This window comes from Coptis chinensis, chromosome 9 (assembly GCF_015680905.1).
Source record: "Coptis chinensis isolate HL-2020 chromosome 9, ASM1568090v1, whole genome shotgun sequence".
Taxonomy (NCBI): domain Eukaryota; kingdom Viridiplantae; phylum Streptophyta; class Magnoliopsida; order Ranunculales; family Ranunculaceae; genus Coptis; species Coptis chinensis.
The window spans coordinates 83,326,347-83,341,857 of NC_141464.1; the positions used below are offsets into that span (position 1 = coordinate 83,326,347).

At 36.1% G+C, this 15,511-nt stretch overlaps 1 protein-coding gene and 1 long non-coding RNA gene across 6 annotated transcripts; both read right to left on the reverse strand.

Moving 5' to 3' along the window:
• Positions 1–3,234: 3,234 nt before the first annotated feature.
• On the reverse strand, positions 3,235–8,189 carry LOC147478846 (uncharacterized). Of its 3 annotated transcripts, XM_086583358.1 has the most exons (8): positions 8,053–8,189; positions 7,937–7,958; positions 7,824–7,862; positions 5,238–5,309; positions 5,031–5,114; positions 4,886–4,921; positions 3,528–3,620; positions 3,235–3,419 (listed from the first exon to the last, which is right to left on the reverse strand). In XM_086583358.1, the coding sequence occupies exons 2-8, from the start codon at positions 7,955–7,957 to the stop codon at positions 3,348–3,350; spliced, it is 417 nt and encodes a 138-aa protein (XP_086439484.1). In that variant the 5' UTR covers position 7,958; positions 8,053–8,189; the 3' UTR covers positions 3,235–3,347. The 3 variants fall into 3 exon arrangements, with proteins under 3 accessions (XP_086439484.1, XP_086439485.1, XP_086439486.1); XM_086583359.1 differs by lacking the exon at positions 7,824–7,862 and having other exon boundaries at positions 8,053–8,187; XM_086583360.1 differs by lacking the exon at positions 5,238–5,309 and having other exon boundaries at positions 8,053–8,186.
• Positions 8,190–9,545: 1,356 nt separating this feature from the next.
• On the reverse strand, positions 9,546–15,511 carry LOC147478847 (uncharacterized). Of its 3 annotated transcripts, XR_015208562.1 has the most exons (5): positions 14,666–15,495; positions 14,535–14,587; positions 14,392–14,427; positions 10,695–10,862; positions 9,546–9,870 (listed from the first exon to the last, which is right to left on the reverse strand). It is a non-coding gene; the product is annotated as an uncharacterized LOC147478847 (long non-coding RNA). The 3 variants fall into 3 exon arrangements; XR_015208564.1 differs by lacking the exons at positions 9,546–9,870; positions 10,695–10,862 and adding an exon at positions 13,335–13,718 and having other exon boundaries at positions 14,666–15,511; XR_015208563.1 differs by lacking the exons at positions 14,392–14,427; positions 14,535–14,587; positions 14,666–15,495 and adding an exon at positions 12,150–12,354.

Genomic DNA, 15,511 nt, shown 5'->3' on the forward strand with positions numbered 1-15,511 from the left:
GTTGGGGACTTGGGCGTTGGCCTGTGCCTAGACCGTTTGTTACTTCTACATTTGTTCCTCAATCATTCATTCATTTAACGAAATTCTGTATTAACCATAACTTCGATTCAAGCATTGGTTGTTGTGTACTTGTGTATGCTATTTGTTTGTAAGAAGAAATCAGATTAAAATTCTGATTTGCCGGGAAACTCTTTTCCACTTAACTAGCCATTACTAGACTATTATATTGAAAACTTAATTCAATATAGCAGCAGTGGCTTGGTTCGTACCTTGACCTATTACAGTATTTCCTCTTCCTCAAGGACGTTCATTTTGTAAATTGGCTCAACGAAGTTCATCCCGGTAAGATTCCATTAATGTTCTGATGGCGGTAGTTCAATGTTTATGACAACGAGAAAGCATATATACTGATTAAATAAACTCTCAGATGATATACAACATACGTATAAGAATGCCATATACAGAATTTGCATCGAAAAAAAAAATGCCATATAGTTAACTAGAAAAGGAGGATAAACAAATAAAAAATAACTGTAAAAATGGACTAACTTAATATCAAACATATGCGAAGGAAACTCTTAGAGGACTGGACATTTCCCAGGTTACATGCCTCAATAGAGACCGTGAGACTCCTAATACTCGAAATAATACCTAATTACACTTAATTAAAAGATAAAGGACTTCACACTTTCTTGAAAACCATAATCGAGTTGATTGCACAGGCAAGGTGAAGAACAACCTCATCCATTAATTAATCACTGAACCATCCTCCATCTGCATCGTAATCATCCTAATACTAATGATTTGAATTATATCACGCAAGTAAGGAGTAGTATTACGAATAAAAGAATGTGTTACAGAGAGATAATAAAATTACATTTCATCTGACTTAACAGAATCTAAAATAGTATCGAAAGGGGCACTCCACTCTTGGGACAAAACCTGGTCGACTGTCACTCCAAACAGCTTGTCTATTATCAAGAGTTTGTCTATTATCAAGAGTTGAAGCATGCCTTGCTGCAGCGTCAGCTCCAAAGTTAGCTTCGCGAAAGGTATGGGTAATTCGCCAGGAGCTAAGTTTCGAAGTGGTTATTTTCCATCTTGCTCTGATCTTCCATGGCGTGTTCTCTCCCATAAGGCTTTGAGCCACAGCCAATGAATCACATTCTATCCATAACTTCAGCCATCCTCTACGCACTGCATGTTCTGCTGCCAAGATGATTGCCCAATATTCTGCTTCAAAGTTTGTTACTACTCCAAGCCCTTGTGCAAGAACACCTAGTATCTGATTTTCTTTATCGCTAAAGAGAACACCTTGTTGATGTTCTCTTTAGGGTCTATGCACCTTGTTGATGCGTAATCCAACAGATTAGATAGTCTTCTAGATAGGCCATCATGTTCACAACTTAGGAATGGAAACTTCATGATATGAGGGGGAATACTATCTAACGCTATCTTATTAGTCAAGCACATTTCTCTCTTAAGAGAGTTCCGCTCTTGCCAATAATAATTTAAACGTTTCGTTGATAGGTTGAACTCGGACCACCTTCGGATTTCCACCTTCGGGTCATGGACTGAGTAATTCTCCATTGTACCAAGATAAGTGTTTGACCTGGTGAGAAGTTTTATGGGTCTATAAAAGCTAATGGTGACATACTTGCCGTAGTAGACATTGAGCTTTTCTTCGTACCATGATGTAGGGTGAAACCATTGAAGCCATTTTCTGAGGTTTTTCTGCACAGGGGAAAGACTCTCATCACTTTCAAAGTGGCAAAAGTATTCCAGTAGCCAGGCGACATGGAAGACAAAATTTACAGTGTATGATTCAAAGAGATACCATAGAAAACACATGGTTTCTTTTGGACAATGGTAATAATCTTTGAGGCTAAACGGATGCAAGAAAGGATATTCAGGGTGAGGATGTGTTTCGAAAACCGGGCCATGGTGGTAGATTGATATCTCAAGGTATTTTTGGAAATTGTGGATACTTCTTCTCTTTAGTATGAATTCTTCTATTTCAAAAGGAAGGTTTACTTGATGCTCAATAGTAACATTAGGTATCTGCTGTTCGCAAGGGAGGATTTTGTTTTCTGGAGGCACCAAGTGTGAAACAACATTGTTACCATTGTTTTTGCGGAGGCACCAGATATCTTTGACTTCTGAAGACCATTGTTTTTGCGGTTTCCATGGATTCCCACGACGATGTCCTCTTGGCTCTTGGGGCTAATGGACACAATGATTACTGCTCGGATCGAAAGAGAAGTATCACAAGACTTTGTTCAGATCTTTCAACTTGAGTGTCTATGTATGAAACTCGCTCCCCTCGGCTTAAATCTACTCAGGGGCGGCTCAATTTTTTTTGGTCAGAGAACGCCAAATGCCAATGGATGCAAGGAATTTTTTTGGTCAGAGAACGCGAGAGAAGCGAGGGAAACAAATGGTTATCTAACGTTATTTCATAGATTCCAATGTACGTTATCTAACCCTTAAATAAGGGCAAGAAAAACGATTGTAGGCTGAAAAGAAAGCATTGGGTTGAATTATATTGGGGCCCCTTGGGCTGCGAGGCCCTAAGCAGCTGCTTGGGTTGAGCCGCCTTGAATCTACTATCTATATGCTAAAGCAGAGACCTCTAGGTTAGATTTTTCTCTTTCTTAGGTGACACTCTAATATCAAAGCTTTTGAGTCTGGTATGCCACGTGGCACTCTAATATCAAAGCTTTTGAGTCTACTAAAATTTGTTCACAACCCATCCTTTGATTTATATCTCAGTGGAACAATTTTAGATTTTTATACTTCAAGATACTCTTTCTAGCATTTCATTTTTCGGACTTTTTTTTACGAATACTGATTACAGATTTACAGGAGTACAAATGCACACCACAAATTCGTCATCCCTCAAAATTTGACTGTGTGCACGTAGTGCTATGACGATCAAGATCTCCTTAAATAAGCACCAAAACTATGCAAAGGACCGGTTCTGTCCAAACAATTTAGACATTAAACAATAACAATGCCTATGACGACATGCAGATCCATGCGTCTATACTCTATAGTCAATTATCCATTACTTGCTGATACTAAGCAATGGAATACGTAAAGAGTGCCGAACATAGTTTTTAACTAGCTTACGGCTGTATCCATATGCCACACCGTTCTTCCCATCAAGACCATCTGAAGATGGTTGGGAGTCATTGGGACCAATTACAAGAGTGCCATGCAAGGAAACAACACTTTTATCGATCAGAACTTTAAAGTGACTTTAAAATAGCCTCACAGATGAGATTTTTGTGCATCTATGTACTGTTTGTGGATCTATGTACCGACACTGTTTAAGCACTCAAACCTTACTCGCAGATTGGGTAGTCTGCAAACCACCTTGAGAAATCAGTGTCTTCAGATGTATGTGTCCCAGTTGCCTAGACAAAAGACATTTATCATCAGTCCAATTTTATCTAATGTGCGTAGGGAACAATATCCACAAATATAATTATCAAAACAAAGAAAAAGAGCAGAAGAATATATACCACCAATAGTGCAGAAGTTCCACCATGAGCAGTTGCAAGCATCAGTGGATGACCTTGGTGTGGTATCATCACAACAGTTTCTTTCGTCAAACACTTCAAAAAGATCGAATATAAAATGGGAGTCAGGCAGTACCCAACAAATATACTTATACTGCATTCACAAATTAGAGACAGTAGCAGCAATAGAAGCAGAGCATTAGCACTGCACTAGGGTTCTTATTGTTTGTAACCAATTATATTCACTAAAGTGACTAAACCAAACTTATCTGAATGTAACCGAGATCAGGTTAAAAATTCCAAGGAAACTCATAGGCAAGAGCTGCTAGAACTTGACTTACCATTACACATTGATGAGAAGTTAGACTACTAATTACGAACTCATTGATCATTGTCATAGATAGGAACTATACATTCAGGTTAAAGAGCAATTAGCTATACATCAGCTATGATGCAAGGAATCTTGGAGGTTCCTAACACACAAAAAAGAATGGAAAACAAGGACGCAAAGCTTCCACAATATACAGCTTCAGTTACTTGTATACCGTAATGCAGTAAGGAAAATCTCACTGTACCTGACTTGTTACTTATCAAAATAACACACTCCACGACTAGAATACTCAAAGTAAATCAGTACATCGGATATACTGGCACATTGCAGAAGCCCGCAAGGCAAAAATGAGGCTCTGAGGTTCAACTAACCAGGCTAATTACAGGTTATGTGTGTGCGGACGCGTGTATTGGTAATTAAAAATTCATAGAGAACAGCGTACCTTTCCACAAACATGCTACATCACCCTTCTTACATGCAATATATATGAAATTTCCACCCAAATTTCATTCGTTTTTTTAGTGCAACTAACTATTCCATATGCATGCACTGCACGCTACCATATCTTACTTGAAATAATTATGGTATTTATAACTTCCTATCGATTGTAAATTTGCTAACCACAAGTCCACAAGCTAATTTAGTTGAAATCAGTAAAATGTCTCTCAGTTCCTGTAAGGTCTCCCACATGACGCATCTAGCCCAAATAACAAAGAAATAAGTCACCAAACAACAACTAACGATCAAGCTAAATGAAAACAAGTACATAACAATCAGGAAGAGATCGAACCAATCATGTCGGCATTTACCCTACATGGCTTATTACGTTATCTTCTAAAGCATCCATCAATTCAATATGATTTCAGAATAAACAAAAAAAAAAAACACATTGGAAACCGATTTCATGAAACATAGAAAATAATCTCTGATCTACAACAAATAACAACAAAAAATATGAAAATCTATACAAAACAATCAAGAGTAGTTCTAAAGCAGAGCTAAGAGCAGAGAGATGATAAGAGAAACTTACAAGCACACACAAAATCTCTAAGATACAGCATTCCATCTGCAAAAATCGAAAAAAAAAAATAGAAAAAATAGGATATGAACAAAAAAAGACTAAAACAAGATCTCTACCAAAAAAACGAAATTTGTTCAAAATACAGAAATGTTACCTTCAAGTTACTAGAATCATCACCACTCAAACGTCCTGGAAGTTGAACTTCGTTATGAATCTCATGCTCAGTATCCTTTTTCATCTGCATTTATTTCAAACATAGTTGTTATACTAAAAATGAGTCACAAGTCACAACACACAAAGCAAGATATCTACCAAGTACCAACACAAATCAACTAAATACTACAAAAACTAGAAACATTACCATGAAGTTACTCGAACCATCATGAAAATTACCATAACCTCCTCGAAGTCCAAGTTGACAACAACTCTTAAGCTGAAATGCCACCATAGTTTCACCAAAAAAGAAGAACAATCAAGAAAAATAAAAGAAAATGGACAACAAGGAGGAAGATGAAGATTAGTGAGTTGGATAAAAAATTTCGAATCCCGATAATAGAGGTGAAGATAGATTTGCAGATAACAGAGTAAGAAACGACACGAAAAACGAAATAAACAAAATTGTACAAAGGAAGTTGGTCGATAGTGTCTTCACCAAGTTGTTCAAAGATAATGAAATGGTTGTACAGAAAAATAGCAGCTACATAAAGAAGGCCTATAGAATATTGAACAAGAGTTGAAGTAGAAGAGTAAGAGAAAGATTTAAGGAAGATTAAAAAGAATGCAATGACTAGAATTAGAATGGCTGAAAGAAGATAATCAAGGAGATATAGATCAGAGGAAGATGAAGCCATTAGTTTTCCATTCACAAGAACCTTAAAGAGATGTTTGAACGAGTGGAAGAAATGAGGAAGGTCTTTGGACTTGAAATGGAGTTTTTTTTTTTGTTCTTGCTGACCAAGTCTAAAGTCTGAAGCGCTACTGATGAGAAGGAGACAAAACAAAAAAGAAGATAAAGCTGTAAAAGGACAGTAGGATCATGGAATGGGTGATTCTGTGATGATTTTATTGCAGAAGTATGCAACATTATAAATGAATCCTGATACAAAGATGACCAAATGAACGTTGAGGAAAAGGAGAAGAAGAAGAGAAAGCACAAGTAGAAAGCAATGGCTTGAAGGAGAATGAAATAAGCAAGAGGTAGGAAATCTATGAGTAGAAGTGGAACAAGAATCAGTGAAACGAGGGTGGTCTTCGAAAAAAAGAGTGTTGAGCTTGTTTTTTGACTGTTGAGAGACTTGAGAGACAAGTAGTACAAGTGTAAGTGCAAACGTGGTATTTTTGTACGTTTATGGTGTCAGAAAATGATTTTGTTTTGTTCTGAATGATTCGATGCTCTCGGGTGCTAACGAAGGGATGTTGATCAATGGATTCAAAACTGGCCAAATTTAAAAACTGGCAGCAGCTAGCTACTTCTGCAACTGAGCTCTGCCAGAGTGAAACAAAACTAAAAAGAAGATAAAAGCTGTAAAAGGATACTAGGATTCTGGAATGGGTGGTTTGTTGATGGGTTTTATTACCAAAGTAGTTGTTATTGTACGAAAAGTAATAAATGAATCCATCATAGTGGTTTATTGGGGGGCCAATGCAATATCAGACACTTTAGTTTTTTTTCACACCCAGTAACAAATATACATTTCCAAATTTCCAAGAAAATTAATTAAACAGTATAGATAGTAGATTGAACTAAAGTAGATACATCTATTGGGGACAAATTTCATATTTACAAATTACAATAAATTGTAATTTGAAGTTGTCTGTTGAACTAGATAAATTGTGCAGTCGAAGATATAGTATCTGCCAGTGCTCTGTGGACTCACTATTATGCATATTATGATATTATTATCAATCTTTCAGCACCAACTGCAGACTGCAAAAACAACTTAACAAGCCGTTTGTTACCAACTCTTCCAGAGCAAATTTAAGCCAAGTGATGTTCTTTATTGGTTTTACCTAGTAAGTAGTAACACATTGGATTTCTTAAATTGTCAACATGACATGTGAAAAGCAATATACTGAAAGAGGGCTACATGTATTCCGATCCTGGACATAGGTGATCAATAATTGTACAAGAGCACACAAGTTTGCGCACAGAACAGAAGGGAAGCTGATTGAGTGTGTAAAATAACAAAAGAAACAGATCAGACATGCATGCATGCTCATATATACAATGCCCACGGTACCTATGGATATTTAGTTTGCATTCCAAAAGCTAATTATTTCCTTCAAATCAGTACTAGGTCTTTTAGGGGTTCGACTTTCCAGTAACCGGTCCCAGCAACCGTTACTAGTCACCGTTGATTTAGATCCGAGATCTGTGTGTGTGTGTGCCGAGATCCGTAACCGAGACAATCCAACGGCAACTTGTAATGGTTGCTGGGATTTGATCCCAGTAACCGGTTACTGTAGCCAGACTCGTCTTTCAGTACCACAGTAAGATCTCTCAAAAGTCCAAATTACAAAGTTAAGTCACCAAACAACAACCAAGGATCAGCAAAAATGATTACGATGAAAATAAATGCACACACACGTCACACACACACACATATATATATATATCAATGAAGGACTAATACTGAATTTCTAATACTTAAACTATATTCCAGCATTTTTTTTTTTTTTTGAAAAATTAAGCTGGGGTTAAGGCAAACCCCCACATATTATTATTGCAAAAGGTTAAACCTTTACAAGCCTCCCTAAGAGTTAGATCATTAAAAGGAGGAACACAACCACACTATACCAACAGACTTCAAACCTAACATACATAAGATAACATCCTAGTCATCCTACAGTCGAGCCTAAGAAAGTAGAGATAGTAGTCCTACTTCCTAGTCATGATTCCAGCATCTCAAAATAAACAATAAACTGATTTCTCCATTAAGAAACTTACAATCACACAAAGAATAATCTCAGAAATACTGCACTTGATCTGCAAATATCAACATTGTGAACTTAAATTAAACACCAAATTTACCAAAAAAACAAGATGTCTTACAAATATACCTTGAAGTTATTCCACAGCATTCTGGTTTGAATAAGAAGAACAACAGTTTAATATCAATATCAATATCAAAACAAAATTTTTACCGAACAAATCCTTTGAAATCTACAAGTCTAACCTTGAAGAAGAAGTTGAAAAAACAGTATTACTAGTCGAAACAATAATGAAGAAGAAGAAGAATCAAAAGAAGAAGAAAATCAAGGAGAAGAAGAGCAACCATCACAAGTGTTGCCATTTTTTTTGAGAGAGAGAAAGAGAGAGGTGTGGGGTATTTATAGAGAATGGAAGTGAAGAAATGAGGTGCGGACTTGAAAAAGAGTTGTGAGCTGCTTTTGAGTTTGAGTTTTCCAGTTATGATTTTGTTGTCAGAGAGTAGTGGAGGGAATAAAATTAGTACGATGTTGTACAAGTGTTGCGTTATTGTTGAGGGACACGTGGTGTTGTTGTGGTTAGCATTTGGCGTTGCTTTTCCATATATATACACTATACAGTATTGAAAATTTGAAAGTAAGGCTGAGTCCAATGGTGCATCACCCTCAATCTCCATTCCACTCAAAAATAGTATTTTGGTGTCCAATGGTTCGGAAATTCTAGGCCACTTCAACCGGCACGGAATTAAAAATAAATAAAAAGTGCATTCCACGCCACTTCAAGTGGTGCCGTTTGGGTTTTTACAAACCGTGTCATTTCAACTCGCGTGGAATTCACTTTCTATTCTTCAATATTACTCTTTATATATGGAGAGTATTATGGAGATAAGGGGCAAAAACCACCGCCACTCTCTCTCCACTTTTGAGGGAATGGAAAGTCATTGCACCCAGCCTAAGCATTCCCTTCGATACTAGCAAATGTCAATCTGTACAATTACTGAAGAACTCAATGGGACAATAAATATTAGTACTTCCGGCACCTTGAACGTGTTCGACTCAGCAATTGAAAGAGAAGGTGCCTCATTGCCACATTCAAGGTTCTCGATGATCTCAAGGATGAATCACATTAGTTTTATAACCAACCTTTGAAAATTAAGAAGTGCAAGCCCACTGGTGGGTAATAGAACCAGATTTGTATTGAAGAAAGAGAAAGGAGTAATTGAAGTGGATGCATTATTCGCACTACTATCAACAATGGTGTTCTGGAAATGATGCCCTCTTAATCACTGGCCTGATCATTGTTGAATACTCGTATGGGCATTATAAGACATACAGGCTAGTTAGTAATGGGCGTCTCTGAAGTAGTCAATACAAAATTTTCTATTGAAATCAGGCTACAAAATTTCTACCAGTAGATAATTAACATCATTGTATCTGAAATTAGTTGCAGCCAGTAAGAAAGTGGCTCAGAAAGGAAAGATTGCCTAGCTGATATAGGAATTTCTAACCCCATGGAAACAGAGATGGTTCAGTTGTACTAACATCAAACTGGAACAATAATTGAATACAACCAGCTGCAAACACTTAACTACAGTACTACAAGATCGATGGCATTGGTTTATTTGTCAAGTAGACTGAGGACGCTAGCAGAGGGCGGTTGGATAGATATTCAACTCATCCAGGGATTTTTGTTATTAACATTAGTCATAACATGCATGGGACTGATTATAGTCTGATCATGGATTGTCGAGCACACTCATATTGCAGGTGTTCAAAACAAAATATAGTTATGACGTGATAGAATCAAGCCAGTATCAAGCGTTTCAAGCTCAATCCACACTACTTTAAGGTGAGTATAATTGTTCATTGTGCAAAATCAAAACTAGACTAACTCTAAGCAGTTCGCAAACAAAACCATCCAAACGTCTGTACCTAAAATCACTAATACGACCAGAAGATTTTTGAGCATATCAAGCTTAGCTCAGAGGTGGGATAGGATAACAGGTACGACAGTCTGCAAAATCCCCTTATGGAAAATCAGTATCTTCAACTAGAGTCGCCGTTGCCTAGACAATAAAGAAAAATTCATAAATAACAACTCATATCATAAAGCTATGATTTCTACCGATGTAGGGAAAAAAATGAGTTTGCGAGGCACTAATTAAATTTTAGGATCACAGATAACATATCTTAACTACCAGCTGTTATGCTTGTGTTTCATTCCAATTGCTTAGATTTAGCTACTTTTCGATACTACATGCTGCAATACACCATCTTCCGATCCTCTGGATGTGTGAATATGCACTCTCAGAAAGCAATCAGCTCAAGCATTTAATGCTGCATTCAGCCTTGCTTATACGATAACCAGATTTCTCTTGAACTTTAGGGCATTCCACAATGTATAATCTCCGTCTTAATTTGACACGTTTAAATCTATAGTTAATTAGCCATTACGAGACACTGTCGTTTACATGCTTCATCTGATTGCATTCTAAGACTGCCATATATACATATCCAAACTAGTAACAGCGGTTTCCTAGGTACCATTGCTATATTCTCTTCAGGGAAAGTACTAAAGATTTAAACGATGTCAAACATAAGCAGAGAAGCAGTTTCTGCTAGTTACTTATATAGCAGACAATTCAGAATATGTTAATCAATTATGGCAGTATAGCGCAGAACCATCAACAACTCCTCAATAACCACCCTATTGTAGATCATTTTTCCTCAAATATTGTTATCACCATTCAGCAGCTCATAGAAGCTAGGAAGCAATATAATTAGAGACTTAGCTCTACCATTTATGTTGATTCAAAAATCATATCATTCAATCAAAAAATAAAGCATATGACAAGTGAAAGCAATAATAAAATGCTTCAAAAAAACTTACAGATTCAGCTTGTGTGCCATATCCAAATAATAGTCCACTGGATCCAGGCCCCCCGCAGTCAAATGCCATCAATGGTGCACAAGTCCCACCTTGAGTAGTTGCCAGCATCAGTTGGCGACCTCGGCCTGGGGACATCATAACATTTCCACCCCTCGAACTGAACTTACACTTCAAAAGAAAAATAAGTATTCATCATGTGATTGCATTGAGTCATTGACAAACAGTAGCAGTCATAAAAGCATAGATTGGCATGAACAAAATCTTGTTGAGTGGAACTAATATGTGTGAGAATATGTTCCAAGGAAGTTCAGTAACTAAGATTTAACCATAATATTCTCATCCACAAATTTCTATCAAAACTAAATATGCTCAACTATCTTTATATATATCCCAAATAAAGCATACTTATGTATGCCAGTACGAAAATTTCCATTGGTAATGCTTCACAAATGAACATTCTAGTAGACCAGTACTGTCAAAATCCGCAAGTTATGACACACAGCACAACCTTCTGTCACTTGTTCTCTATCCCGTATATATACGATTACGCACTTGTTTACATCAATGAGTAAATGCATTGAATTGAGAAGAGAAACTCACCCGTCTTGTTACATGCTAAAATTACAGAGTCAAAAATAAGAATATTAGACAAACTAAAGGGACTTACTTTATCAGATACATAGGCAATTTTGATTTCAGCCACAAGACGACAAAAATGTTCGAAGATTTAACTGACCAACAAGATTGTTCCTACTGGACTTCCAAGACTGTCATTCATCCAAGAAGAATGGATTGCGTGAAAGCATATTTACTAAATAATGCTACTGAGTGTGTGTATGTGTGTGTGACTAGATGTCATAGTGAACGAAACAGTTTCACAAGTATGCTTCAGCACCTATCTGATATGCATTACAAATGTATCCCCCCCCCCCCCTTCCAATTCAGATATGTACTTTCAAGAATGAATTTCATTTTTTTCACTGCATTGGCCGGCTTCATATCTTGCTACTTGATAATTCACCACAAATTACTTCTCGTCGCTTTTTATTTGATTTACAAGTAAAAGAGGTTTGTTTGAAGTCATTAATAGGATTCTTAGTTCGATCAAATAACAAACAATTTGGCATGAAGACAAATACAGTCCATAATTAAGGTAGTGCTATATTCAAACATTAACTTCTAGCTATAACATCCATCATTCTAGTTGAGGTTGTTATGCTTAACAACAAACAACCTCTCTATGTATAAGATTAACAACATACAAAACCTAGTAGAAGTATGCATTGACGCAAATCAACAAAAACACGCCATGAAGAATAGTATTACTAAATGGCACCTAAAAACAGAGAGATGATGATGACAGATACTTACAACCGCACATATGCTCATATACATGAACAATAGTGCCAAAAGGCAGCTAAAAACAGAGAGAATGAGATGATGAGAGATACTTACAATCACACACAAATTCATACAGTTGATGCACCTAATCTGCAAATATCTAACAAACAAACTTGAAATATCATCAAAACGTCCTCCAACTCGAAGTCCACTATGATTCTTATGCTCAGAATTCACCACTGCTTCGCCAAAACAGAGTTTCTGTTTTCAAAAAGAAAAACAAGTACTCATATCAACACAAAATTTCTTGCAAATCAAAACAAAATATCTTCAAAATCAAGATAACTTACCTTGAAGTCAATCAATTCATCATTAAAAACAAAAACACATTTCAACTCCATTTTTTTTTTCATATATTTTTGCAGAAAGAAGAAGAAATCTATACTGAGGAAGTTGAAAATAAGTGTTGTCAACAAGTTGACGGGAGATGAAAATGTTGAAACAGTGATGCAAGCCTACACAGTGTTATACCAGCAGATATCTCCCAGAGTCGAAATAAGTCTATTATATTGTCATGTAATACCTACAATGAACCAAAACGCGCACATATCAAACTGCTTCAAAGCCACAAGTATCTTATAAACCCCAAGTAAACCAAACTCTGCATAAAAAATACCCATTGCAACTGCTTTATGAACATTAATCCCAGTAGACCAGTACTATCAGACTCCATAACACATTACACAGGACACACAGGACAATCCAACCATCAGTTGAATGGAAACTAACCTGACTATCACACACAACGACATAACAACATATATTGACTAATTAAAGTGAATCAGTTCATCAGATATATTGGCACAGTTACAGACTAGCTATCAGCCACAAGACCAAAAGACAAAAAAATTCACTCCCAGGTCCAAATGGCCATTAATTAAGAGGTTTCCTACAATGGACTTCCTAGGCTATTGTCCATCCAAGAAGTATGGTCAATGTTAGATTATATATACTAGTTAATGCTAGCTAATGAATGAGTGTATGAATTGGTAACAAAAATCACATAGTAAACAAACACCATTCACAAACCTATCTCTCACACAGTATATAATCTATCCATCCTTAAATTTCAAGATTTAATTTCATATCCTACTTAATAGTAGCTAGCTATGATATTTATTACACAAAAGAGATAGTGGACAAAATTCTGCCCCAAACGAATGTCATACTGCCATAGTGCCATGCGGCTATTCCCAATAAACTTTTGTAACGACTCTCTCTTTTTTTTTTCGATAATCACTGATCTATTATAAACTTAAACTTCAAGATACATTGGTTCATATAACAAACAAGATGGTGGAGGCTCCATTCCTGTAAAACTCATAGCCCATTTAGCTATTGAGTGGGCCTCCCCATTCAAGTTTCTACTAATCCACTTGAAAACTAAAGGGAAATCAAATACGGATTTTAAAACACTAATGTTCTGCAACAGTCTTGTTATCTCCATAGATGAAAATAGCTTCTGGGGACAAAACTAATTGTCGCAGCATCTTGCAAGAAAGTTCTGCAGCTATATACTCAGCTTCCATAGCATTACTTGCTTTGAACTTTGTAAAACTAGCTCCCAAGATTGCTCCTTGCTCATCCTTGCACAAAGCTCCAACAGCTCCTTTACATGACACCCTATCATAAGCAGCATCATAAAAGATATGTGGACAAGTATGAGTAAGTAAATAAAGATATGTAATGACTCTCGACACAATAAGTTTTGCACATTGGTCAAATAAACATTCATCATTTTATTAGATCTATCTTGGGGTAAATGAGTGGTAAATGAGGATGAGGGACTACTGGACTAGTATCTGCGGAGACTAGCTAGAGATTAGAGAATGTGAATGACTGAAGGTATGAAGCAATGGTCTTCTTTGGACTTCAAAGGGAGCTCAAATTAAATGTAGTATTATTAATTCTTGCTGGGCATATATATATTTAATTAAAGTGTGCAGCCGTTGCTGCAAGTCAGCAACTGAGAATGGAGAGAGTCGGACAAGATGGAAAAAGGATCCCAAAGGAAAACTTGAATATAAAGTTAAGACTCCATTGGAACTTGGATGATTATCAGTTAAGACATTGGAACTTGGAAGTAGATTAGTGAAAAGTTTTATGTGCTCCTAGACATAATAATATAATCAATTTTAGGAGCACAGACCGGATGGGAAGATGATATGTAAAAACAGCAAAATAGGAGACGCTAACACAATGCCAAAGATGAAATTAAATCATATACATGAACACTAACCATGAACAATAGTACTAAAAGGCAGCTAAAAACAGAGAGATGATGAGAAATACTTACAATAGCACACAAAATCTTACAGTTGATGCATATCATCTGCAAAAAAATTTAAAAAAAAAATACTTGACGATCAACAGTATATGAACAACAGCTTTACAAACCAATATTTCTTCCATATCAAAACAGTAAAACCAAAATATTACCTTGATGTTATCAAAATGTCCTCCACGTCCATTCTTTCACCAAAACAGAGTTTCTGCTTTCAAAATGAAGAACAACAACTAAGAAAAACAGTACTAATAACACAATATCTCTTCAAGTCAATAAACATTACCTTGAAGTCAATAAAATCATCATCACGTCCAAGTTCTTTGCTAGTCTTCATTTTTTGTTTTTTAAGGATAGAAGAAAACTATGAGGATATTGAAAACTTTAATGATATCAGTGACGAGAATTTTGAAAAAGATTATACGGAAAAATGGACGAACAAAATGATAAACATGAAATTGTGAATAAAAGACGTCTCCAATTAGAAGAAAGAAGATACGGTCATAAAGATGAACGAAAGAAAATAAGAGATTACCCACTACAAGATGAATAAGAGTTGATGAAGTAGAGAAACAGTAAGAAGTTAAAAAGAAGTAGGAAGTAATGAGTATAGATACAAGGAAAGTAAGAAGAATATCGAGGACGGAAATGTCGGGAGTAGGTAATGCAGTTAACTCCACATGAACAGTAAACATCTAGAAATCAGACGAGCTAGAAGAGACAGCTGTAGTACAAATAGATGGAAATATGATCCCCAAGCTCAAAAGCAGATCAACACACGTAAGCTTTTAATATGAAGAAGTGATGATGGTTTAGAGAGTGAGAAAAGAGAAGAGACGGATGGACAAGATGATAATGAGAATGGTACGGGGAAACAAGATGATGTTAAGTAAAGTGGTTAAGCTAAAATGGTTACAAATATTGCAGATAAGATGAAGAAACATTTGAAGAACATGAAGATGGAGATCATAAGGTGGAGAAGTAAGAGAAGGGTGAATAAAGAACAAAATGTAGAGAAGAAAAGAGAGAAAATAAAGAGGAAAAAAAAATTCCAAAATAAAATAACTCATTTCAAAGAGATTTGAACCAAACCCATTCAACAAAAAAAAATGTGGAAAATGGGGATATCTAG